This window comes from Rhinolophus sinicus, chromosome 14 (genome assembly GCF_057876585.1).
Source record: "Rhinolophus sinicus isolate RSI-liver-muscle chromosome 14, RSI-T2T, whole genome shotgun sequence".
In the NCBI taxonomy this organism is placed as follows: Eukaryota; Metazoa; Chordata; class Mammalia; order Chiroptera; family Rhinolophidae; genus Rhinolophus; species Rhinolophus sinicus.
This window is the reverse complement of record NC_142514.1, coordinates 175479576-175502344: the sequence shown is the minus strand read 5'-3', so window position 1 is coordinate 175502344 and position 22769 is coordinate 175479576. Positions and strand designations below refer to the sequence as shown.

The window sequence follows — 22769 nt, the reverse complement described above, 5'->3', positions numbered from 1 at the left end:
CCCCCGCTTCCTTGACACCTGTGTGCCCAGCCTCACCCCTGCTTCCTCCCAGCTTTCATCCCATCCCTTGCAGGCAGCTCCTTGGCAAGGCTGCGGGACGGCCTGCCCTGCCAGGAGGGTCAGGGCCAGTGTCAGAGGTGCCGAAGAGACACCCAAGGAGGTGCCCAGGGGGCAGGGTGCCTGTATCCCTGGGAAGCCACCTCCCAGCTTAGGGGGTGGGTGCGGCAGAGGCCCGCGTGACCTTGAGGCTGACATTCCTCAGCGGCCACGTGACCCCAACTGGCAGGGACAGCTGCAGACAGGGGCCGGACCAGCTTTGTTCCCAAGGTGGCACCCGCTCTCCATCAGGCCCTGCTCAGCTTCTGCCCAGCACTGCTTTCCTTCCCGAGGCTCAGTGGGTAGCTGGCACTGTGGGTCCCCTGCCATGAGTGCCTAAAGGCACAGAGCCACCAGGGTCTGTCCGCGTGGGGCACAGGGCTCTGGGAAAATGGGGCAGGACCAGACGAAGCAGCAGATTGAGAAGGGGCTCCAGCTGTACCAGTCTAACCAGACAGAGAAGGCTCTGCAGGTGTGGATGAAGGTGCTGGAGAAGAGCTCGGATCTCGTGGGGCGCTTTCGCGTGCTGGGCTGCCTGGTCACGGCCCACTCGGAGATGGGCCGCTACAAGGAGATGCTGAAGGTGGGCACACCCAGCGCTGGCGTGGGAGGGTGAGGCCAGGGCTAGATTTCTCCCAGGCTTCCCGGCCCCCTGTCTGCCTCCCCAGGCTCCCCTGTGTCCCACGAGCTAGTGGCCCAGGACAAAGGCTCTGAATCCAAGGCCCTGGGTCTTAGATGCTGGGTCTTGGCTTCAGACATGGGCCTGTGGCCTTGAATTTCAGTGTCTGAGACTCAGACTGAGGTTCTCAGCCTCAGGGTTTGGAGATTTTGAGTCCAGGTCTCGGCGAGTCTAGGTTCCAGCCTTCCTGTTTGGGGTTCTGAGTCTGCTGTAGGTTTGAGGCTGCGGGAGGGGTTGTGTGTGCAGAGTGTCGGGGCTAGTGGATACTCTAGATTTAGGCTGGCATGGGAAAGGTGAAAGCTCTGGGTTTGAGCTTGGGAGGTAGAGGCTCCAGGGCTGAAGCTTCTAGTCTATGGCTGGGTGTAGAAGCTCTGGATCTGAAGCTTTGGGATGTGAGGCTTGGCGGGATGGAGGCAGGCTCGGGTCCGAGGCTCAGAGCCCAGGCTGACAGCACCTGCCCACCCCTCCATGGGCAGTTTGCCGTGGTGCAGATCGACACTGCCCGGGAGCTGGAGGACGCTGACTTCCTCCTGGAGGGCTACCTGAACCTGGCACGCAGCAACGAGAAGCTGTGTGAGTTTCACAAGACCATCTCCTACTGCAAGACCTGCCTCGGCCTGCCTGGCACCAGGGCGGGCGCCCAGCTTGGAGGCCAGGTCAGCCTGAGCATGGGCAATGCCTTCCTGGGCCTCAGCCTCTTCCAGAAGGCCCTGGAGAGCTTCGAGAAGGCCCTGCGCTATGCCCACAACAACGACGACGCCATGCTGGAGTGCCGCGTCTGTTGCAGCCTGGGCAGCTTCTATGCCCAGGTCAAGGTGAGTCCAGGCCCCAGGTAGAGGGTGATGGTGGACTCTGCCGCCCTGAGAGCCTCCTGAGAACCATGTTCCCTGTCGTGTTACCCCATTTAGTCCTCAGGGACAAGGCGGATGTGTCTGGGAGGGAACCCTTACCCAGGAAGGTAAAGACTGGGTCAGAAAGGGCAGAACCAGAATTTAAACTTTGATCTGTCTGACTTCCTGGGGGCATGGGAGGCTCCTGTGTGAGGACAGGCCAGGAATCTGCACTGCCTCGTGCTGGCCGTGTGATCGTGGACGCGTCACCTCTCCTCTCTGAAGCTTAGTAGGTGTATCTGTAGAACAGGGGAGGGACTATGACCCACTGTACATACAGCATGGTTGTAAGGATTCATCCATTACATATTTACTGAGCATCTAGTATGTCCCAGGCACTGTTTTAACTTTCACTAAAACAACAGCAAAGTCCCCCGCCTCATGGAGTTTGCCTTCTAGGTGGGGGAGAAAGACGATAAACACAGTGAGTTATAGAGCAAGCCAGACAGTGCTCAGGAGAAAGGCAAGCCGGGGGAGGGGTGGGAAATGCTGAGGAGGCACTGTTGCAGTTTGAAACCGTGAGGGGGAGGAGGGGGGGTTTGAAGGGCTCATTGAGGTGATGTCTGATGCTTTGAAGGAGATGAGAGGGGGAGCCATGCAGAAATCTGTCAAAAGAGTGAAAACGAGGGAACAGCTAAAGCAAAGCTCTGCCTGGGGGAGCATGCCTGGCGTGTTGCAGGAAGGATGGAGGCCAGCATGGCTGCAGCAGGCATGTGAGAAGGAGGTAGGAGGGGGTGGGGTCAGAGAGGTAAGGGTGAGGGGAGAAGGCAGATTGTGAACAATTGGATGTGGCCAATGGCCTCAGGCTTCTGGTCCTGAGCACCTATTCCCCTGCCCCTAGGCGTCCAGGCTGCACTTGGCCTGTGGCGGTTGCTAATGCCTGACCCATAGTAGATGCATGATACATATGGGGGTAAATGAGTGTGTAGATGCTGATGGGTCAGAGGTGGGTGTAAGGAAATGAGAGTCATCCAGGAGGACACTGAGGATTTTGTTTTCAGCAACTAGACAGACAGGGAAAGCCATTCAGTAAGATGCGATAGGATTAGCGAGGAATAGGGGTATTTTCAAACCTTTTTTATTATGAAGAAAATTAACCACATAGGAAAGTAGAGAGAATCATGTAACGAATCTCCATCGACCCACCATTTAGATTGAATAATCATTAATATTTTGCCATCGTTGATTTACATATGTTAACATCTCAAACTGAAGTGTGGTGATCTAGCATTGGAGGCATTGCGATCTTTTACCCTGAAGGAGTTTAGTCTGCGTCTCTGGGACCTGGGGGGAAGAGGACATTTGCTTATAGAAGAACACTTTCTTCCGTAATCACAATACTATTATCACACACATCACAATGAACAACCATCTCTTAAATTTCCCTACTTATCCTGAAAACAGAATAGGTTTTCTCCTCTTTTGAATTGAAACACAAACAAGAGCCACACCTTGCAGTGGTTCTCCTGACTTCTCGGTCCCTTTCAGTAGAAAATTGCTCCCCTCCCCTTTTATCGTCCCTGATTTATTGAAGAAGCCTTGCAGAATGTTCCATCTCATTGTCTCATTGCTTCCTCAAGGAGTCATGTAAGTTGTTGCTTTAAGTCTTTTACTTCCTTTGAACTAGGAACTTATATAATGACTTGGTTAGGGTTAGGTCCCAAGTTTTTGGTGAGAATACTCTATAAGCGATGCTGTGTTCTCCATGTCATGGCTTATCGGTGGCTGAGGGAGTGACAACCTGATCCCTCCATTTTAGGGTTTGTGTGGGGTGACACTTTGGAACACTGTGAATATTCGGTTGTGCAGTTACATTTTCCGGGATGGTTTTAATTAGCATCTAATATTGATGTTTGTTGCCTGGATCAATTCTTCTATTTCAACTCTAATGAAATGGCCATTTCCAAGTTCTATTATTCTTGCTACAATTATTAGCTGGGATTTTTCTATACAAAAGAACTTTCCTTCATTAGCTGGGGCTAATTGGTTACTCTGAAGTAGCAGAATAAATACTTTTTCCCTTTCCTTTAGTTACCGCTTTTCAGAATAAGGAGTTGATATAATAGCTGCCTTCAGTGGTCACACTTACTGGTTTATTTTGCCTCCTTTTTTTGGAGTGTCTTTATGAAATCATGGGCTTTTTTTATTTATTCAGTAGCCTTTAGTCAATTGCCATCATTGTTCTTTTTGATGCTCAGATTATCTTAACTTCAGTCAGTGGGATTCCCTTCAGGGTGACTCCTGTGTCCTTTGGACAAGATTCAGTCTTTGAAAGCGTTGTTTTCTGCCACAATAAACTGACCTGGGCTCATTTTGTATATTGCATGCCCTAGACTGGAATTGGCCATTTCTCCAGGTTCTTCTTACTAGGAAATGGTATTTAAAGACGAAATGTAGGCTCTCGGGGCATTCATTGCTACTGTGTTGTTGCTTCTAATTCTTTTCAGTTGCCAGGACAACTGAAGTTTATACTGATATTTCCAATTCAAATCTAATGTTTCAGGATTTTCCTTAGTTCATTGAAAACGTGATTCTCTTTTCTCTTAGACTGAAAGTCTTGGTTTCTAACAACATAATTAAATATTTATTTTAGCCGACAAAATACATAAGATACGTTTAAAAGACAATAGTACTCAAAAAAAAAAAAAAAAACCCAAAAAAAGGCACCTGAAGAAGTTTAAGATTTCTTTGCAATCTTTTGTCTTTATAATACATCCCATTATGGATTAACATCTGCCATGGGCCAAGTATATGTTCTAAGGTCATTTGAAGCAATTTTTTTTCTGTGTGGTTATATTAATATACTATAACGTAATATACTACAATACAATAATACATTGCATTGTATTGTGTATAACATTATTTTATATATTATATGTAGCAGTACATTATAACATAATTCTATTATAATATAGAATAATTTTAATTATCATCATTACAATAATATCATGATATGCAGTTAGGGTCATTTATTTCTAGTTTCTATTTTTAGGGTTTTTAAATTTTTAATTTAATTTTTTGAAACCATAGAACATTTGCATGGCTTCAAATTAAAAAGTACATAACAAAATTTGTTAGGAAACAGGTTTTTTTTTGGGATTATTGAGAGTTCTCTTTTGGTCATATTAACTCAGAGATGCTTGTTAGATATCTAGTGAAAGATCAAATAGGTTTTCTATGAGAAAGAACAGGGAACCAAGGCTGTAGCTGAAGGGGACATGAGGTCAAAAAAAGATTGTTTGATTTTGATTTTTGTTTTTATATTTTAAATGAGATGAGAAATGCTGATGGGAATGAATCAGTAGAAAGAGCCGGGGACAGGGGACAACTGGGCTGTCCAGAGCCCCGAGGAGGGGCTCACATTGAGAGGAGCGGGGAGCCCTCCTCCACAGTCGCAGGAGGGAAGCAGAGGGCGGATCTGATGGAATGTCATGGATGAGCTGGACAGTGGAGCTCCTCTCTGATTTTCTTCTGTTTTCCCAGTGGAGTGTGAGGCGAGGTCATCAGCTCATAGTGGGCAGGTAGAAAGGGCGTTTGGAGGCTTGAGGAGAAAGAAAGGATGAGAGAATGATTTCACTGCCGCAGTGTATTTGTCCTGATGTGCATCTGACCGGCTGCTCTGGTAGTCAGTCACGGGGCCTGCAGGGAGCAGCTGCTGCTGGGTCCAGGGGGCAAACTCAAGTGGGGCTCTGGTATCCCTCCCACCGCCACCCTTCCGTGTGTCTCTGAAGCTGAGAGGCCCAGCTGGCACTGCGTGAGAAGAGAAGCCAACTGTATTTTCTTGCCTTCTCATTCATTTATTCATTCAACAAATATTTATTGTGCAGCTACTAAGTGCCAAAAAACTGAGCCATGGGTTATTACCAAACATCAGCAAAACAGATGAAACCCCTTCATTGGTGGAACCTACATCTTTACACTGGCTGTTTCCTCTGCCTAGATGGCTCTTTCCCTGGATTCTAGAATGAATGAATGAACACCCGGTGGGGCCTGTGGGCCCCTGGCTGGTGGAGAAGCCAGGACCTGGAACCCTGGACTGAGGGGCAGCTCCTGCCATCAGTGTGCCCCCTCCCATCCTGGCCCCGCCCTGTGTCCCTGCAGGACTATGAGAAAGCCCTGTTCTTCCCCTGCAAGGCCGCAGAGCTCGTCAACGACTACGGCAAGGGCTGGAGCCTCAAGTACCGGGCCATGAGCCAGTACCACATGGCAGTGGCATATCGTCTGCTGGGCCACCTGGGCAGTGCCATGGAGTGTTGTGAGGTGGGGCAGTGGGGAAGGGGGCAAGTGGGGGTGTGGCCAGGGTCTGGGACCCACAGCAGGGCCTCCTTCCGAATCAGCCCACTGAGGCCCCAAGGCTTGTCACTGATCCAGCCTTTCTATAGCTGAGCCCATGAAGTGTGCATGTTTCCCCTGCCCTAAACCTCACTCCCTTCCAGTACATTCTCAGGGAGGGGGCTTCCCTCTGCCCACCATCACACACCCTCTAGAGGCACTTTAAGTAGTCAGTTCCAGGGACCTGTGTTCAACTTTGCCACTTATTAGCCGGGTGACATCGATGGAGTCACTTCTGCTTTCTGAGCCTCAGTTTGCACTTTGCTGGGTGCTGTGAGGTCTCACTGGTTCGGTGCATGGGGCCTGAGCACCGTGATGGGTGTATTGGGCTCTGAAGATGTTGGTGATCCCTGGGTTGCCCGTCAGAGGGGCCCACTGGGTGGGGGCGCCCCAGTGGTGGGCGGCAGATGAGCAGGCCTGAGGGACAGGCCTCCCTCACAGGAGTCTATGAAGATTGCACTGCAGCATGGGGACCGGCCACTACAGGCACTGTGCCTGCTCTGCTTTGCTGACATCCACCGGAGCCGTGGGGACCTGGAGGTGAGGTTACCGGGATGTGGGGCGGGGGATGAGGTGTCCTGGCCCAGCCTGACCCCACCCCCCATCTGGCTGTGCAGACAGCCTTTCCCAGGTACGACTCTGCCATGAGCATCATGACAGAAATTGGAAACCGTCTGGGGCAGGTGCAGGTGCTGCTGGGCGTGGCCAAATGCTGGGTGGCCAGGAAGGCGCTGGACAAGGTGAGGTCGGGCCCAGTCCTGCAGCCCCCAGCTCTCCCCACTGCTCCCATTTGGGGCCAGTAGGTCAGCCAACAATCTGTGAGTCTATCTGGTCCTGGGCAGGACTCTTTCAGACACTTTGTCTACCATCAGCCCTCACCCCGATCCTGTGAGGCTAAGACATTCCAAGCCACTTTCTAGGCTCAGAGAAGGCCCATGACTTGCCCAGTCACACAGCTGGTTAAGGGGCAGAGCTGGGGTTTGAACTCAGGATGCTTTAATCGCTTGCCATGATTTCACAACACCCTACAGGACAGAAATATTCTTTTCCTCTGTATCTGAGTAAACTGAGGCAGAAGGTAACTTGCCCACACAGGTCTTATGACTGCACCCCAGTCTCTTCCTGCTCCCTCCACACACAGGGCAGCTGCCCAGCTCTGTCACCCTCCCCACGTCCACCTCTCCCTACCCCTTCCTATCCTATGAGCCAAGGCCTCTGTCAGACAGCTCTGCCCACAACCCTGGCCTGTGCTCACCTTCCAGGCTCTGGATGCCATTGAGAGAGCCCAGGACCTGGCTGAGGAGGTGGGGAACAAGGTCAGACCTGCTTCTGTCTCCTGAGTCTGGAATCAAGAGCCCAAGGTGGGATCTTGGGTGGGTAGGGGGGCCCCCCTGCACCCACTCATGCCCTGAGCCCTGCCTGATCTCCAGGAGTTGCCCCAAGCCACCCCCAGACCCCAGCTGTTTCTCTCCTACCCAGAAAGTGCTTCAAAGGGCAGGGCAAGAATTCTGTAGCTCAGAGGATATCAGAATTCCTCAGAGGCTTCTGGATGGTCATTAAAACTCCCAACAGTGGCCTCTACTCCCTGAGAGATGGGCACCACAGGTATGGCTTCCAGTCCTCATGGTCTCCCTGCAAGGTAGGCACAATGGGCCCCATTTTACAGATGAGGAAAGAGAGGCTCAGAAGGGTATTCAAGGGCCCACTACTTGGTCCCTGGCCTCTCTTAACTCCAAAGACGTATGGCCTCTCTACATTTAATAATTGTATTCAAACCTTTAAATGTTGAAAATAGGCTCAATGTTTCTCAAAGTCTCCTAGAAGATGTGCATTTCTCTGGGATCAGGTATACAGTCCAACCGAAATGCCAAATATATGTGACTTTGGCTGGATTATAGCCACTCAGGTTTACCCCAGTATCTTGGGATGATCAGAAAAGCCTACGAGCTGTTGTGTATATTTAATTAACGAAAACAGGAAAGTGAATTAATTATGGAGTCAATGCAGCAGGTTCTAGGGGTGAGGCAAACTGACCTCACCCAGCCCCTCATTCTGCATGAGGGAAAACCAAGGCCCAGAGAGGGCAGGATGTTTTTCCTAAGTCCACCAGCAAGGCAGGAATTCAGCCAACACTGGAACCCATGTGAACTGACTGCCTGGTGACCCAATGGGGACAGCTTCATGGGCTGGGCAAGGAGGGAAGCGGGGTGGCTGCTCAGCAACACTGACCTGGCCTCGTCCTTTCCGCCCACTCTCCCGTCCCTGCTGGCCCAGCTGAGCCAACTGAAGCTGCACTGTCTGAGTGAGAGCATATGCCGCAGCAAGGGGCTGCAACGGGAGCTGCGAGCCCACGTCGTGCGCTTCCACGAGTGCGTGGAGGAGACCGAGTTGTACTGTGGCCTGTGCGGGGAGTCCATAGGCGAGAGGAACAGCCGGCTGCAGGCCCTGCCCTGCTCCCACATCTTCCACCTCCGGTGAGGGCTCTGGCCAGCAGGGGCAAGGGCACGCAGGCCTCTGTGCGTGCTCTAGGGCTTAATCACAGTCGCAGTAATAACAGCGGCCACTTACATAGTGCTTTCTGCTTCCCAAGCATGTCTGAAGAGCTTCCCAGGTATCAATTCATTGAATCCTCCTTGCAGCCCCATGAGGTCCCATTCTTACTATTATTCTCCCCGAAGAGAATGCAGAGACACCTCTCAAAGGTGACGGGATTCAGACCTCAGGGCCAGACCTGCCTCAGGGCTGTGGCAGGCATAGGCTTCCATCCCCACTTACTGATGCCCAGCCCAGACTCTCCCTTCTCCCCAACCCCCTTCCCCCCAGCCAGGCAGAGTGGGAGAGACAAGCAGTATTGCTGGCAGGAGCCTGGGGGCCATCCCCTTCCCTTGACACCTCCCCAGCCCCTACAGAGGGGAGGGGAGGAGAGGGAGGCTGGGCCCAGGGTGGAAAGACAGGCTCATTGAACGGACAGAGCCCTTTGCCTCCCAAGGTGCCTGCAGAACAATGGGACACGGAGCTGCCCCAACTGCCGCCGCTCCTCCATGAAGCCTGGCTTTGTGTGACTCTGTTAACAATCTTGGGGTTCCACCTCACCTCCCCCGCTCCTTCTCCGTCATCACACTGGAGATCCCTGACCGGCCATGTCTTGGATGCTGTTTATTCCTGGGGCAGCTGCCAGGGCCTCCTGGGGCCTCCTCCAGGGCCTGAGTCCACTGCTGCTCCTTAAGGCCCAGCTGAGCCTCTCCTTCCTCTTTGTACTTTGCTCTTTATAGAAAAATAAACCGTTTGTACCTGGTCCCAGCGATTCTGACTTCCCTGCCCTAGCGAAGTCTGAGGGGCTGGGGAAGAGTGGGCACGAGGCTTCCCCTGTAAGCTTCCTCAGACACAAGCACCCCTCCCAACATGCGTGTGAGTGCCTCCAGCTGCCCTTCCAGGTTCTTGGGACGCCAGTGACACTGAGATAAAGATCCCTGGCGCAGGGAGCTGCTGACATGCAGGATTGGGTAGGAGGATGCGATAAACAGTAAATGTAATCAAGCAACATAGACTGTCTGATAGAAAGATGTTACGGACTAAATTGTGTCCCCCAGAGTTCATAGGTTGAAGCCCTAACCCCCAATATGACTGTATTAAGAGATAGGGCCTCTAAGGAATAAATTAAGGTTATATGAGGTCGTAAGGATGGGGCTGTAATCCGTGTCCTTATAAGAAGAGGAAGAGACACCACCCCCAACCCATGCTGCACAGAGAAAAGATGGTGTGGAGGACACAGTAAGAAGGCAGCCATCTGTAAGCCAGGAAGACAGCCTTCACCAGAAACCGAATTTTCTGGCACTTTGATCTTGGACTTCCCAGTACCAGAACTGTGAGGAAATAAATTTCTCTGGCTTAAGCCACCCATTCTCTGGTATTTTGTTACAGCAAAACTAATGGCAAAAACTAGTGGACGAATACAAAAGTGGCAAGTGCTTTGGAACAGTAAAGAATAGAGCAGCATGCCTCTTCCTCTTGTTCATTGCCATCCCTTCTCTTCAGTCCTAAAACCATTAGGTGTGACAGAGCAAGGCAGGCATCCATGTGGAGGGCTGGCCTGGTGTGGGGTCTGGGAACCCAAGCAGTGTGAGGAGGTGTCTGCACAGGGGAAGCCCCCCTGTGGGAGGAACCCGCACAGAGTCTGCATAGGGGTGACCACACTTATAGGTGGCTCGGGCTGGAGTGTCAGAGCCCAAGTACGGTGAGACAGGAGCTCACGCGAGGGCAAGGCCTGGTGCTGGTGTTGGAGCCAAGCCAGGAGAGGAGGACATCTATGCAGATGGGGGTCTGGGAGTGGAGCCCGAGGACAGTGTCTGTGCACAGGGTGGCCTGTTGTGTCAGAGCCAAAGCTGGGTGATGAGGACACCCTGGAGGAGGAAGGCCTAGCACGGGGAACTGGCGCCTGAGCAAAGTGAGGAGGTGACACCATAGTGGTGGTGGAGTGTGTCCCAGTGCAGAGCACCAAGTGGGGTAAGGAGGGGCAGCCTGGCATAGGTTGTTGGGGCCGAAGCAGGGTAAGGAGGCAGCTAAGTTGAGGAAGGTCAAGGTGCGAGATGTCTGAGCTTGAGTAGCAGGAACAGGACCTGCATGTGGGGCATTAGAACCAAGATAGTGTGAAGAGCGACCTGTGCGTGGAAGGGAGTGGCAAGGAGAAATTGGTGGCATAGGGGGACTGAGCAAATAAGGAGCTATATTAAGGGTAATGCGAGCCAGGTCACTACTGAAGAAGAGAGTTACAAGAAAAGAAAACCAGAAGGGACCCTGTGGTGTTGAATTGGAACTGTAGGGGTCAGTGTGAACTCATGGATTTCAAAATAGTTGTGTGTGTGTGTGTGTGTGTGTGTGTGTGTGTGTGTACACGCTCTGGCCCAGGAGCAGTGACATGACAGTAGCAATGAGTGCATCTAACACCCAGATATTGGCTTCTAAACACCATGTTCCAGTAAAAGGAATCAAGGCTCTTTGGGGAAATGACTGATTCTAGGCCTGGACCAGGGAAAGTATAAGATGACCCTGGAAGATCTTGGGTCAGACGGCCGAGAAAGCCGAAAGAATGATGAGGATAATTCAAAAGGACACAAGAGCCAGCTTGAGTGGACTCCCCCTGACCCACCAGTAATGCTTGTCTTAGCTCAGGCTGCCACACCACAATACTATCGACTGGTTGGCTTAAACGACTGAAATTTATTTTCTCACAGTTCTGGAGGCTGGAAGTGCAAGATCAAGGTGCCAGCAGGGCTGGTATCAGAGGGCTCTCTCCTTGGGTTACAGATAACCACCTTCTCACTGTGTCCTCACATGGCCTTTTCACTATGCTTGAGAGTGGAGATTTCTCTCTCTCCCTCTTCTTATAAGCCCCTAATCCTATCATGAGGGCCCCACCTTCATCACCTAATCTAACCCTAATTACCTCCAGTGTTCAAGTACCATTACACTGGGGGTTAGGGCTTCAACATATACATTTTGGGGGGACACAAACATTTAGTCCATAGCAATAACACCAACAGATTTTATTGGCTAAAACAAAAATCTATACTGATATAAATAAATAAATGAATAAATAAAAATTTTGATGAAGAATGGGATATTTACATATTTCCAAAGTACTTCCACACAAAATACTTATTAATTTCAAAAAAAGAGTGACTTCACAGTGGAGAACGCTCGCTGGCAGACACCAGATGAATCAAATGAGAAAGGTTAATATCTCCAGTAACGGAACAAAATGAAATCAGGTGCTATCTAAATTAATGCAGTGAGAAACTCAGGATGTCTTCTGTGATATTCCTTCCAAAGATGAACCACCCAAATGTAAAATCATGCAGAACACCAAATAAACACAAATTCAGAAATATTCTACAAAGTAACTGCAATCTTCAAAAGTGTCAAGGTCATGAAGCCAAGGAAAGACTGCGGAACTATTCCAGACTGAAAGAGACTTCAGCACCACAACTAAATTCAATACTCAATTCTGGTCTTGATTTTGGACTGGATCCTTTTGCTATAAAGGACGTTACTGGGACAACTGGTGAAACATGAATGGGGTCTGAGGATCAGGTGGTAGAAACATATCGATGTTAACTTCCTGGTATTGAAGGTTGTGTGGTAGTTAAGTAGGCCAATGACCTTGATTTTAGGAAAGTCCCACCAAAGTATTCAAGGTAATGTGGTAGCCAGTCAGCGGTATACTCTCAGCTGATACAAGGAGAAAAGTTATTTACACTGTATTTTCAACTTTTCTCTAATTTGAGTTTTTTTTCCAAAATAAAATATGTAATTAAAAAAAAAAAAAAAAAAAAGAGTAGTAAGGGGACCAGGAGCCTGGGGAAGGGCTGGGGCAGGGAGCGGCAGGCTGCAGCATTGACAGGTTGTAAGGGTGGGCCTGGATGCGAAGGAGGCATTGGAGGCAAGAATTGAAGGAGGTGAGGAGGTGAACCAAGCCAATGTCCTGGTAAGAGCATTCCAGGAAAAGGGAATAGAGTGAGTGCTAGACTGGCACAGGCTTGGTCTGGTCCTGGAGCAGCAGGAGGCCTGTAGCTGTGAGCGTGGGGGGGGGGGGGGGAGGAAGGGAGGTGGAGTCAGGTCCCCTGGCAATTCAAAGGGGAGTGGGAACACCCAGGGCCCTGGGGGCCATTGCAAGGACTCTGACTCTGAATGAGAAGGCAGCTGCTGAAGGGGTTTGAGTAGAGGAGTGACATGCTCTCACTAGGTTTTAAAAGAATTCCTTTGGTTGCTGTGTTGAAAACAGACTACACCAGACAACTGGCCTGGGTGCTTCAAAAATGTCAATGTCATCAAAGACCAAAAAAGGACGGGGAACGGCTCTAGATTAAAGGAGGCAAAAGGGATATGGCAACTGAATGCTGTGTGACCCTCTCTACCGGCTACTGAATTTTTTTTTAAGGCTGTAAGGGATGTTTTCAGGATAATTGAAGAAAATTTAATATGGACTCTATTAGATATTATTGTATCAACATTCAATTCCTTAGGTGTGACAATGTATTAGACTATAATGTATTATAGTTACATATAAGAATGTCTTGATCCTTAGAAGACATAAGCTGAAATATTTAGAGGTGAAGTGTCATGTCTGTGAGGACAGAAAAGGGGCTACACGTTAAACCTGACAAGCTCAGGAGACTGAAAATAACCACATAAAATGGCGTGAGCATAAAAATTTCATAACTATGGTGGGAAGTCATATCTTTAGCCAAAAGCTTCCTTCATAAAGTTAATCTGTGCCATTACGTGGGCCTGTCTATTGTCTTTTTGCACCTAAAATGACATCCTTGGAATGTCAGTAATCCCTTTTTCTGGACCAGAACAGGAAAGTACAGAATCCCTCATTATTATTCTTGTCCCTTGATTAACATCGCTATGTGAACTATTAACTATCCTGTACCCACCTATGTGAAAGAAGTACCTGTCTCTCCAATTTGCTTTTATCCAGTCCCAGAGATTCCACTCCCTTTGCTTTCTCCCACTCCCTTAATCTATCACCAGTGGATTTCATGTAACCTTCCTCCTTTGGTTCTGTGTATAAAATAAGCTACAAACTGACAATTCGCGGAGCATTTTCTCAATCCGTTGAGATTTTGCTTTCCAGCAATTGTTGTCAGTTTGGCTCAAATAAACTCTTACATGTTTTCTCTTAGGCTGGATGTTTTTTGTTGACATCTGCAACTTATCTTTTTAATTAAAGTATAGTTGACATGCAATATTATATTAGTTTAAGGTGTACAACATAGTGATTCGACATTTATATATCTTATGATGTGCTCACCACACTAAATCTAGTAACCATATGTCACCATTGTTTTTTTAATTAAAGTATTGTTGGCATACAATATTATTTTAGTTTCAGGTGTACAACAGTAATTCTACATTGCAACTTATTTTGAAATGGCTCAGAAAAAAACACACACAGAAAAAGCAAATGTGCAAAATGTGATCAAATGGTGAATCTAGGTGAAAGGTATACAGGTACTCACTGTCTGTTCTTTTAATTTTTTAATGTATTTATCATTCTTCAAAATAACAGACTTTAGGAAGTACATTAGTCAGGGTTCTCCAGAGAACAGAACCAATAGGAGACAGATATAGATAGATATAGATATAGGTATAGATATATAGATACAGATGTAGATATAGATATAGATAAAGACATAGATATATAGATACATTGGGGGTACCAAAAAAAAGTATACAAGTGGACACTTTGGTCAATGTTGCTCAAGCAACAGTTCGCCATAATCAGAAGTGTCTGGACGCTGATGGTAACAACTTTGAGCACCTCTTGTAATTGCAGAAGTCAAATGTGACTTGTATTCATCTTTTGTTATCAGTATATATTGAGTATTACAATTTTAATAGTTTTTCTTTCTTAAAATGTGTATATATATATTTTTGGCACCCTCTGTAGATATAGATATACAGATATACAGATATATAGATATAGATATAGATATGTAAAGAAACTTACTATAAGGAATTGGCAGGTGGCAGGTCCAAAGCTTTGCAGTGTGAATCAACCAGCAGGAAACCCAGGAATAGTGATGGTCTAGTTCTAGTTTGAGTCAGAAAGCCTGATGCCCAGGAGGATGCAGTTCCAGTCTGAAAGTTGGCAGGTTCAAGAACCAAGAACAGCTGATGTTTCCGTTTGAGGCCGAAGATAGGAAAAGACCAAGGTCCCAGCTCGAGGCAGTCAGGCAGGAGGAATTCCCTCTTACTTGGGGGGAGGGTCAGCCCTTTTCTTCTATTCATGCCTTCAGTTGATTGGATGAGGCCCACCCACATTAGAGAGGGCAATCTGCTTTACTCAATGTACCAATTTAAATGTGAATCTCATCTAAAATATCCTCACAGAAAAACACCCAGAACAATGATTCACCAATTATCTGGGCAGCCCATGGCCCAGTCAAATTGACATACAAAATTAACTATCACAGGAATGTTAGGACAGAAGCAGGCCAACTAATGAAGAGGCCCCTGCGATAATCTGGGTGAGACATGATGCTGGTTTGAACTGGGGTGATAGACCATGGAGGTAATGAAAAGTGTCAATTGCAATAGGAGATAGAGAATTCAGTACAGAACTGAACTCAATTCCCAATACAGCAAAGACAGTTGGGGATTTATAGTCAACAAGCACAGTGAGGGTTCGGTGGATAGAAAATTACTAAGCGGAGACATCACGGTAGGAGGATTCTTGCTAAGTTTGCCTAACAGGATTCTCGTTAAAGGCAGGCCAAGGATTTATATATCAAAGGTGAGAGATGAGGAACTTGATCAGGGGGTCTTGATAACCTGACTTACCAGGATTCTTGTTAAAACTGGGTGAGGCAGGCTGAGGACAAGACCCAAGGACAGGGCCCAAGGTCAAGACCTAGTGGAAAAGAGGGCTCAGAGGAGCCTGTCTAAAGTTTGGCCTGCCACCACCTATCATAGGCCCAGGCTGGAGGCTTTCTAAACATATTCCTATCTGTTGGGATCTCCAAATGTAGGCCTCAGAGCAAGATGCACCTGCCTCAGGTGTGCTGAGACCAGCACAGACAGGACAGCTCCCTCCCCAAGTGGGCTTCTTGATTCCTGTCAGGCAACTCTGAAAAGTGTGAATTTGGAGTCAGCAGCGCCAGTGCTGACACTGACTCACTGAACAACCTTGGGCAAGTCACTTAACCTCTCTGCTCCTCCACATCCTTATCTAACATTGACCATGATAATTCCGTCTGTCCACAGGGCAGGGCGGTTGAGAGGATGGAATACATACTATTAGCTGTGGGGGTGCTTTGTCAGCCTAAGCAAGCAGCTGCAAATGAAATGCCTTCAACTGCATTCCAAGAAAAACAGTGGATAGATTTTCACCACGTTTAGGGTCTATCTGTGTTGATTTGACTTAAAATATGTTACATGGCTTACAAGAAGTTAAGAAGTTCATTTTAGGAGTGCCCTGGGCCTCACCTCAGAGGGTTAAGTAGCGATCCTCTAGAAACGGGACACAAGTACAGCAAAAGGGTCTCATAAGATCCAAAGAGATCTCTGCTCCTCAGTGAGATGAAAAGAAACGATTACAGATGTGAGACATAATGTTTTTAATTGTAGAGGCTGATTGCCAATTGAGCTCTCTTCCCACAGGGAAGTTCTGTGGCACCTGCTCGGAAGTTAGTGGCAGCAGTGATCTCTCTCTTGAAAACTGGTTCATGATGCTCTCAGGTAACCCTAGGTGAACAGGTTGTATTTTAATAAATAATAATTATAAAAATTCAGTCTAAGGTGTCATGCCCCCCCCCTTTTTTTTTTTTGCCCTTTGCACATGGCTGGCGTATGTTGTTTATGGTTTGGGAGGCAGAGCGAATCCCCTAATTACTAACTGGGCCAGACTCTGAGGTTGAATCACCCGTTCAAAGGCACCCTTTCAGTTACGAGCACGACGAGGACTACATTTCCCAAGGGCCCTTACGACTCCAGTCCGTCCCCCGTCCCTTCCGGTTATATATCCAGGTCCCGCCCACTGCTGGCGCTGGCCAATAACACACCCACTCCTCGCGCCTGGCGAAAACAGGACGAGGGCGGGAACCTTTCAGGAGCCGCGGGGGCGGATCCTGTGGCCGGCGCTTCATCTTTTGAATCGGAAAAGCAGATTCGCTTTGGCAACGCGGCCGCTAAATTGGTCAAGAGTCAGGACCTGAAGAAAGAGGTCTGCCACTAGTCAGCAGGTGGTGTTAAGAAAGACAATATTAATTTCCCGCCACTGCTCCCAGTCCGATCTTCGGCCTTTTCCTCCAGGAAATGAATCTGCTGCCGAAACTTGAGAGTAGCGTGACTCGGCAGGAGAAGATGGCGACCGTGTGGGATGAGGCTGAGGTGGGCGCTGGGAGAGCTGGGGGTCCTGGAGTCGTGGCCCGTGGGGAGACGCATTTGTCAGGAAGGGAGGAGGTGCCTGGGGACCAAGGTCTGGCCCGATCCCAGAGTAGGGCCCCTTGGGGTGTGGGCAAGGGTCCCGATTGCTTCATTCTAGTTTTATGGGCGGGGAAACTGAGGCTGTGAGCGGGCTTGGAGAAAGTGGGATACCTGCCCTGAGTTTAAAAAAATTTCTTTTTCTTAACAGCAAGATGGAATCGGGGAGGAGGTGCTCAAGATGTCCACAGAAGAGATTATCCAGCGCACACGGCTGCTGGACAGTGAAATCAAGGTGGGCATACAAGGCAGGCCTTGCTGACCCCAGACGCGGTTTCCTCCTTGGACCAGGAGATTGAAAAGAAAACTAAGCCTTAAGAGGGACAGGCTATTGGGAGACCAGGCCTATGTGAGCAGGAATCATCAGACTGCCTTTCTCCACTAGGTCTTTAAGTATTCCTCTCGGAAATCCTTTTAGGAAATCCTCATTGTATAGATGAGGAAACTGAGGCTCAGAGAGGTTTTTATTGTGAAGTGCCCAGTCCTTAGTAAAAGGCAGAGCCTAAGACCTGTACTTGTTTGACTCGAAGTCCCGCTTTTTCCCCTCTACTACAATGACTTCATCAGGAGGTCTCCAGACTGGCCTCCTGTTTTCACCTCCGCGGATGTGGATGTAGTCAGGCTCAGCCTAAGAGCTGAGTGAGCAGATGAGGGAGGGTCCCCTGGGCCGCCTGGACCTCACCTATCACAAGGCCCCGGGATAAACAAAGCCAAAGCTGAACATTTGCTTCCACTCACCTTCATCTCAGATTATGAAGAGCGAAGTGTTACGAGTAACCCACGAGCTTCAAGCTATGAAGGACAAGATCAAAGAGAACAGTGAGAAAATCAAAGTGAACAAGACCCTGCCATACCTTGTCTCCAACGTCATCGAGGTGTGTGTGTATGTGGAGGGGAAGAGAGGGGTCAGTGGGGCTTGGAGATAGCCGGTGATGGGGCCATTGGAGGAAGAGTGGTGGACGTTTCGATGCCCAAATTGCATGTTGGGCCCACCCCTTCTAGGGCCCGGAAAGGCCTCAGAAACCCCACTTGTCTTCTTTTCTACTGGTTATTCTTCCTCGGGGCAGAGAAGCAACACCTAACCAGAGATCTCAGTCTCCTGGTTGATCAGCGCTTGCTGGGCTCAGGGCTAGTCTGAGGCGTGAGGTAGGGATGGCCAGCCCTGCAGGTGTTGGAACTATCTCAGCCCAGGAAGCACCTGGCTCTGGGGAGTTCAGTGGGCTGAGCAGGGCCTGTTGATCTGAGCTTTATCCCTTTCCAGCTTTTGGATGTTGATCCTAATGACCAAGAGGAGGATGGTGCCAATATTGACTTGGACTCCCAGAGGAAGGGCAAATGTGCAGTGATCAAAACCTCTACACGACAGGTGAGGCTGCCTCAACAGTAGGAGAAATGAGGAGGGTGAGGGGTGGCTGGGGAAAGGACTGGGGAACCTTACTGAGGGCAGTCACTGAGGCTGCTTCTGGAATCTTTCCTACAGACATACTTCCTGCCTGTGATTGGGTTGGTGGATGCTGAAAAGTTGAAGCCGGGAGATTTGGTGGTGAGTGGTGTCCTTGAGCCGAGGCAGAGCTTTCCTAATGAGGTTTCTCCCACTGAACCCCTCCCCCAGGCCCAGGTTACTGTTGGTCCTGAATCTTGGCAGAGCAGCCTGGAGAGTCAGATCCTGTCTATCTGCTCTTTGAATCTTGTGTTGCCCAGTCCCATATCATTCTTTTCACTCTATAAACCCCTGTCACCAGCCTATTAATTAGGCCTTGAGCTGGGACAAATCTGAAGGCTTTGTGTTTTGCCCCAGGGTGTGAACAAAGACTCCTATTTGATCCTGGAGACCCTGCCTACAGAGTATGACTCACGGGTGAAGGCCATGGAGGTGGACGAGAGACCCACAGAACAATACAGTGACATTGGGGGCCTGGACAAGCAGATTCAGGAGGTGAGGGAGGCGTGGCAGCCACCACCAGTCTCGCCAGCCTTTTGTGTTTTTCTGCTTCATTGATCAGAGCACTTCCCCCTAATATGCCTCTTATCCTCATAGCATCCTAGGGAGGCAAGAAGGATGCTGTGTAACAGTTGAGACTGAGATCAGAGAGACTGAATGACTTGCCTGGGGTCGTAGAAGGTTAGGGCCAGAGCCAGGACTGGAACTCATGTTCAGTGTCTTTCCACCATATCCTGTTGTTCCTGGAAAGACCTTAGTTGGCCTTGGTGGGAGTGAACATTCTGCGTTCTCTTGATACGGGGGAAGGAGAGGCAGTATCCCTGAGCAGGAGCAGGAGGGTTGCAGATTGGGGTTGAAGCCATTAAAGGTTGGGCTGTAGGAGCCCTTAGGGCTTCACTCTCCTCACCCAGGACTTCTTCCTGGCAGCTGGTGGAGGCCATTGTTCTGCCAATGAACCACAAGGAGAAGTTTGAGAACCTGGGGATCCAACCTCCAAAGGGAGTACTGATGTATGGGCCCCCAGGTACGGGGAAGACCCTGCTGGCCCGGGCCTGCGCTGCACAGACCAAGGTGAGTGCTTTGGGGAAGACGAGGGGGAAGTGGGCAGGAGCTGAGCAGTGCGGGCTCAGAGGGGCCTCTCGTGCTCTGGCCTGACTCAGTCCCCATCCTCCCCCCACCCAGGCCACCTTCCTGAAGTTGGCCGGCCCCCAGCTGGTGCAGATGTTCATCGGGGATGGTGCCAAGCTGGTCCGGGACGCCTTTGCCCTGGCCAAGGAGAAAGCTCCGTCCATCATTTTCATTGATGAGCTGGATGCCATCGGCACCAAGCGGTAAAGGGGTGCTGGGTGCCACCAAGGGGACTGTTCTAAACTCCTGCTATCCCACTCTGTCTCTACTTTTGTGGTTTTCCTTCCTAAGTTCTCACTAGCCTCCCTGCTTGTTTTCTTTTCCCCTGAGCATCCATTCTCACAGCTGGCATCATCTTCCTTACAAAACCTGGTCACGTCACTCACATGCACCCACATTCCTTCACACAAACAGATCCTACTTAAAACCCTTTCTGGGCCTCCACGTTGCTCCTGAGGGTAAATGCTGGGCTTTCCATGGCCTGTAAGGCTCCCTGTGTGGCTGTCCCTGTTCCCCTCAGCCTATTCCATTCTTGCCCCTACATCCCTCCCCCTTCTGGACTCTATCCACAGGGTACCCTCGGCTTGCAGGCCCGCTCTGGCTCTGCGGTGGGAGAGATTTTGCACCTGCTGTTCCATCTCTAGAATGTGCTTTTCCTTTCCCCCTCTTCTCCAATGATTGGTTGGCCGGCCAGTGAGTTTTCAGCCTTTAGACCTCAGCTGAGGAATACTTCCTCAGGGATGCCTGCCTGGGCTCCCCGTTACGCTCCAAGTCTGGGCTGGATGCCTGGATTTGTAAGATCTAGCTTAGTTCGCAATGGCACGTTCGTCAGGGGGATAGCCCAGGCAGTGGCTGGTTTCGCTCACTGTTTTATCCTCGGTTCAATACCTGATCCCAACAGTCTCTCCAGTCTCTGAATGTTGCAATCAGCAGTTACCCTCTGCCAGTCCCTGGGCTGGGGGCCCCAAGTTGAGCGAGACGTTCCCCTGCCCTGGATGAGCTGGGTTAGGCTTCTGGTGGGTGGAGGAGAGGAGGGTTCAACTCGAGCTGTGGCCTCACCAGTGTCTCGGGCCTCCTGTGTACCCCAGCTTTGACAGTGAGAAAGCCGGGGACCGGGAGGTACAGAGGACGATGCTGGAGCTTCTGAACCAGCTGGACGGGTTCCAGCCCAACACTCAAGTAAAGGTGAGTACTGTTGTCACTTCACAGATGAAGAGCATGGGGCTTAACAGTCAGGGGACCTTCTCAGTCCGCTGGCCAGTGCAGCTAAATTGGAATGGGAGTCTGTCTTGAACATCCCCTGCCCTTTCACTGGGCCCCTGGGCTGCCTTTCTGCCTGTCGTGGCCATGACTTGCCTGTCTGTGAACCCCTTCCTCTTCAAGTTGCTGCTGCTTTCCTTGCTCAGGTAATTGCAGCCACTAACAGGGTGGACATCTTGGACCCTGCCTTGCTCCGCTCAGGCCGCCTGGACCGAAAGATTGAGTTCCCGATGCCCAATGAGGAGGCCCGGGCCAGAATCATGCAGATCCACTCCCGCAAGATGAACGTCAGGTGGGCATGGTCACTGCGAGCAGGGCACGATCCCTGCAGGGGCAGCAGCAGCGCGGTCTGTCTGTCATGCGGAGCTTCCCAGGCCTCCATCCACCCCCTCCACATCTGTTCGCACACAAGCATTATTCTGCCCAACAAGCTCCAGTTCTCCTCATGTCCCTGAGATAGAGTCTTGCTGCGGCCCAGGCCTTAATTCTGGGGACTCTGGTCCTTAGAATCCACCCGTCCCCTCCTCCCCCATGACTGGAAAGTCTGCAGGCCAGAGGCCCTCAGTTTCCCAGCCTCCCCTTCCCTAGCAGATGAGCACAATCCAACGTGGCCAGGGGGATTCAGCCAGGAGCCAGATGGACCTGGGGTCAGATCTCTGTGACCTTCAGTAGGTGGCCTAACCTCTCCAAGCTTCAGTCTTCTTATGTGGGACTTCGGGATAATGGCACTGACCTCATGGGGTTGTGGCAATGGCAAGCACAGTGCTTGGCACGAGACCAGTAAGTGGCAGTGCTGGGCTGATGAAGGGCCTGCATTACTAAGGAGAGGGGGAGACAGCATCCTTTGTCCCCACATCCTCTTGCTCCCCTGCCTCAGGCTGAGTCAGTCGCTGGGGTCGCAGGTACAGATTTCTAGAAGGCTAGATAGAGCTCAGGAGACACATAGTATAACCTGGTCTAACCTGCTTTGACTGTCCCCCCATCTTGTACCAAGAAGAGAACAAGGCACAGTGGGGTGGTACTGGCGAGTTGAGCTCGCAACGTGCTGAGGCAGTGTGGGAGCCCATCTTCTCCCCCGCCCCCTCCCCACAGCCCTGATGTGAACTATGAGGAGCTGGCCCGCTGCACGGACGACTTCAACGGGGCCCAGTGCAAGGCTGTGTGTGTGGAGGCGGTGAGTGTTGGGGTCAGGTGGGTGGGTGCTTCATGCCTTCTTGCCCCCTTCCCTGACAGGGCAGAGAGATTTGGCTGGTGGAGACTCCTGAGGGGAAGAGGCCGAGAAAGCTGTGGCCGCTGGGAACTGGGCCAGGGGTGCGGGAGGCCCCCCTAGAGCCTGTCTGTCTTGGGTGTAGGGAATGATCGCACTCCGTAGGGGCGCCACGGAGCTCACTCACGAGGACTACATGGAGGGCATCCTGGAGGTGCAGGCCAAGAAGAAAGCCAACCTGCAGTACTACGCCTAGGGCTCGCCCACCCGCCGCACCACGCCCCGGCCGCCTGCTGGCTGAAACGCCCAATAAAAATCTTCCAGGTCCCTGCTGCCTGTCTGCTCACCTTCCCTGGGCTCTGCGTGGATGAGTGGGGGTGCACACACGGGACCCCTTCCCCAGGTGCTGCACTGTGGGAGGGATGGGCGAGTGCGCCCGCTGTCCTCTGGGGTCTTCTGGCCTCTCCAACCGTGTCCCTCCAGACCCGTCTCCCACCACCCCCGTCTCCCACCACCCCCTCTGAGCCTTAGAGGTGGTGACACTGTAGCTCTAGAATGAAGGGCCTAAGTAGAGATAGCCTTTTGCCTTTTCACATTTTGGTGCCCTGGCCCTGGGCCTTGCTTTCTTGTAAAGCCAGGTTTTGGGTCTTTTTCCCTTGAACCTCCTTTGTTTCCCAGTCCCCAAGCTTCCTGTTTCTTCACATGCCCCCATTAGCTCTCTTGGCCCCTTTTCTCTGGCTGGTGCTA

General features: G+C 50.4%; 2 protein-coding genes across 2 annotated transcripts; both read left to right on the top strand.

Annotated features, from left to right (window-relative positions):
- The first annotated feature begins 318 nt into the window (after positions 1-318).
- RAPSN (receptor associated protein of the synapse) lies at positions 319-9292 on the top strand. Its single transcript, XM_019743536.3, has 8 exons — positions 319-679; positions 1252-1590; positions 5767-5925; positions 6439-6537; positions 6615-6737; positions 7260-7313; positions 8272-8471; positions 8987-9292. Exons 1-8 carry the CDS (start codon positions 488-490, stop codon positions 9057-9059), a joined length of 1239 nt encoding a protein of 412 aa, XP_019599095.3. The 5' UTR covers positions 319-487; the 3' UTR covers positions 9060-9292.
- A 7362-nt stretch (positions 9293-16654) lies between these two features.
- On the top strand, positions 16655-22354 carry PSMC3 (proteasome 26S subunit, ATPase 3). The gene is made up of 12 exons (XM_019743702.3): positions 16655-16893; positions 17138-17221; positions 17736-17861; positions 18248-18352; positions 18467-18529; positions 18785-18922; positions 19355-19498; positions 19610-19758; positions 20644-20740; positions 20962-21107; positions 21908-21989; positions 22168-22354. Exons 1-12 carry the CDS (start codon positions 16819-16821, stop codon positions 22276-22278), a joined length of 1320 nt encoding a protein of 439 aa, XP_019599261.1. The 5' UTR covers positions 16655-16818; the 3' UTR covers positions 22279-22354.
- Positions 22355-22769: the final 415 nt, after the last annotated feature.

Excerpts from the sequence above, each read along its gene's own strand:
- RAPSN (XM_019743536.3), top strand. The coding sequence starts at position 488 with ATGGGGCAGGACCAGACGAAGCAGCAGATTGAGAAGGGGCTCCAGCTG. Across the intron at positions 680-1,251 it reads GCTACAAGGAGATGCTGAAG|TTTGCCGTGGTGCAGATCGA; the intron begins GTGGGCACACCC and ends CTCCATGGGCAG. Across the intron at positions 7,314-8,271 it reads CTGAGGAGGTGGGGAACAAG|CTGAGCCAACTGAAGCTGCA; the intron begins GTCAGACCTGCT and ends CTGCTGGCCCAG.
- PSMC3 (XM_019743702.3), top strand. The coding sequence starts at position 16,819 with ATGAATCTGCTGCCGAAACTTGAGAGTAGCGTGACTCGGCAGGAGAAG. Across the intron at positions 17,862-18,247 it reads TTGTCTCCAACGTCATCGAG|CTTTTGGATGTTGATCCTAA; the intron begins GTGTGTGTGTAT and ends ATCCCTTTCCAG. Across the intron at positions 19,759-20,643 it reads GATGCCATCGGCACCAAGCG|CTTTGACAGTGAGAAAGCCG; the intron begins GTAAAGGGGTGC and ends TGTGTACCCCAG.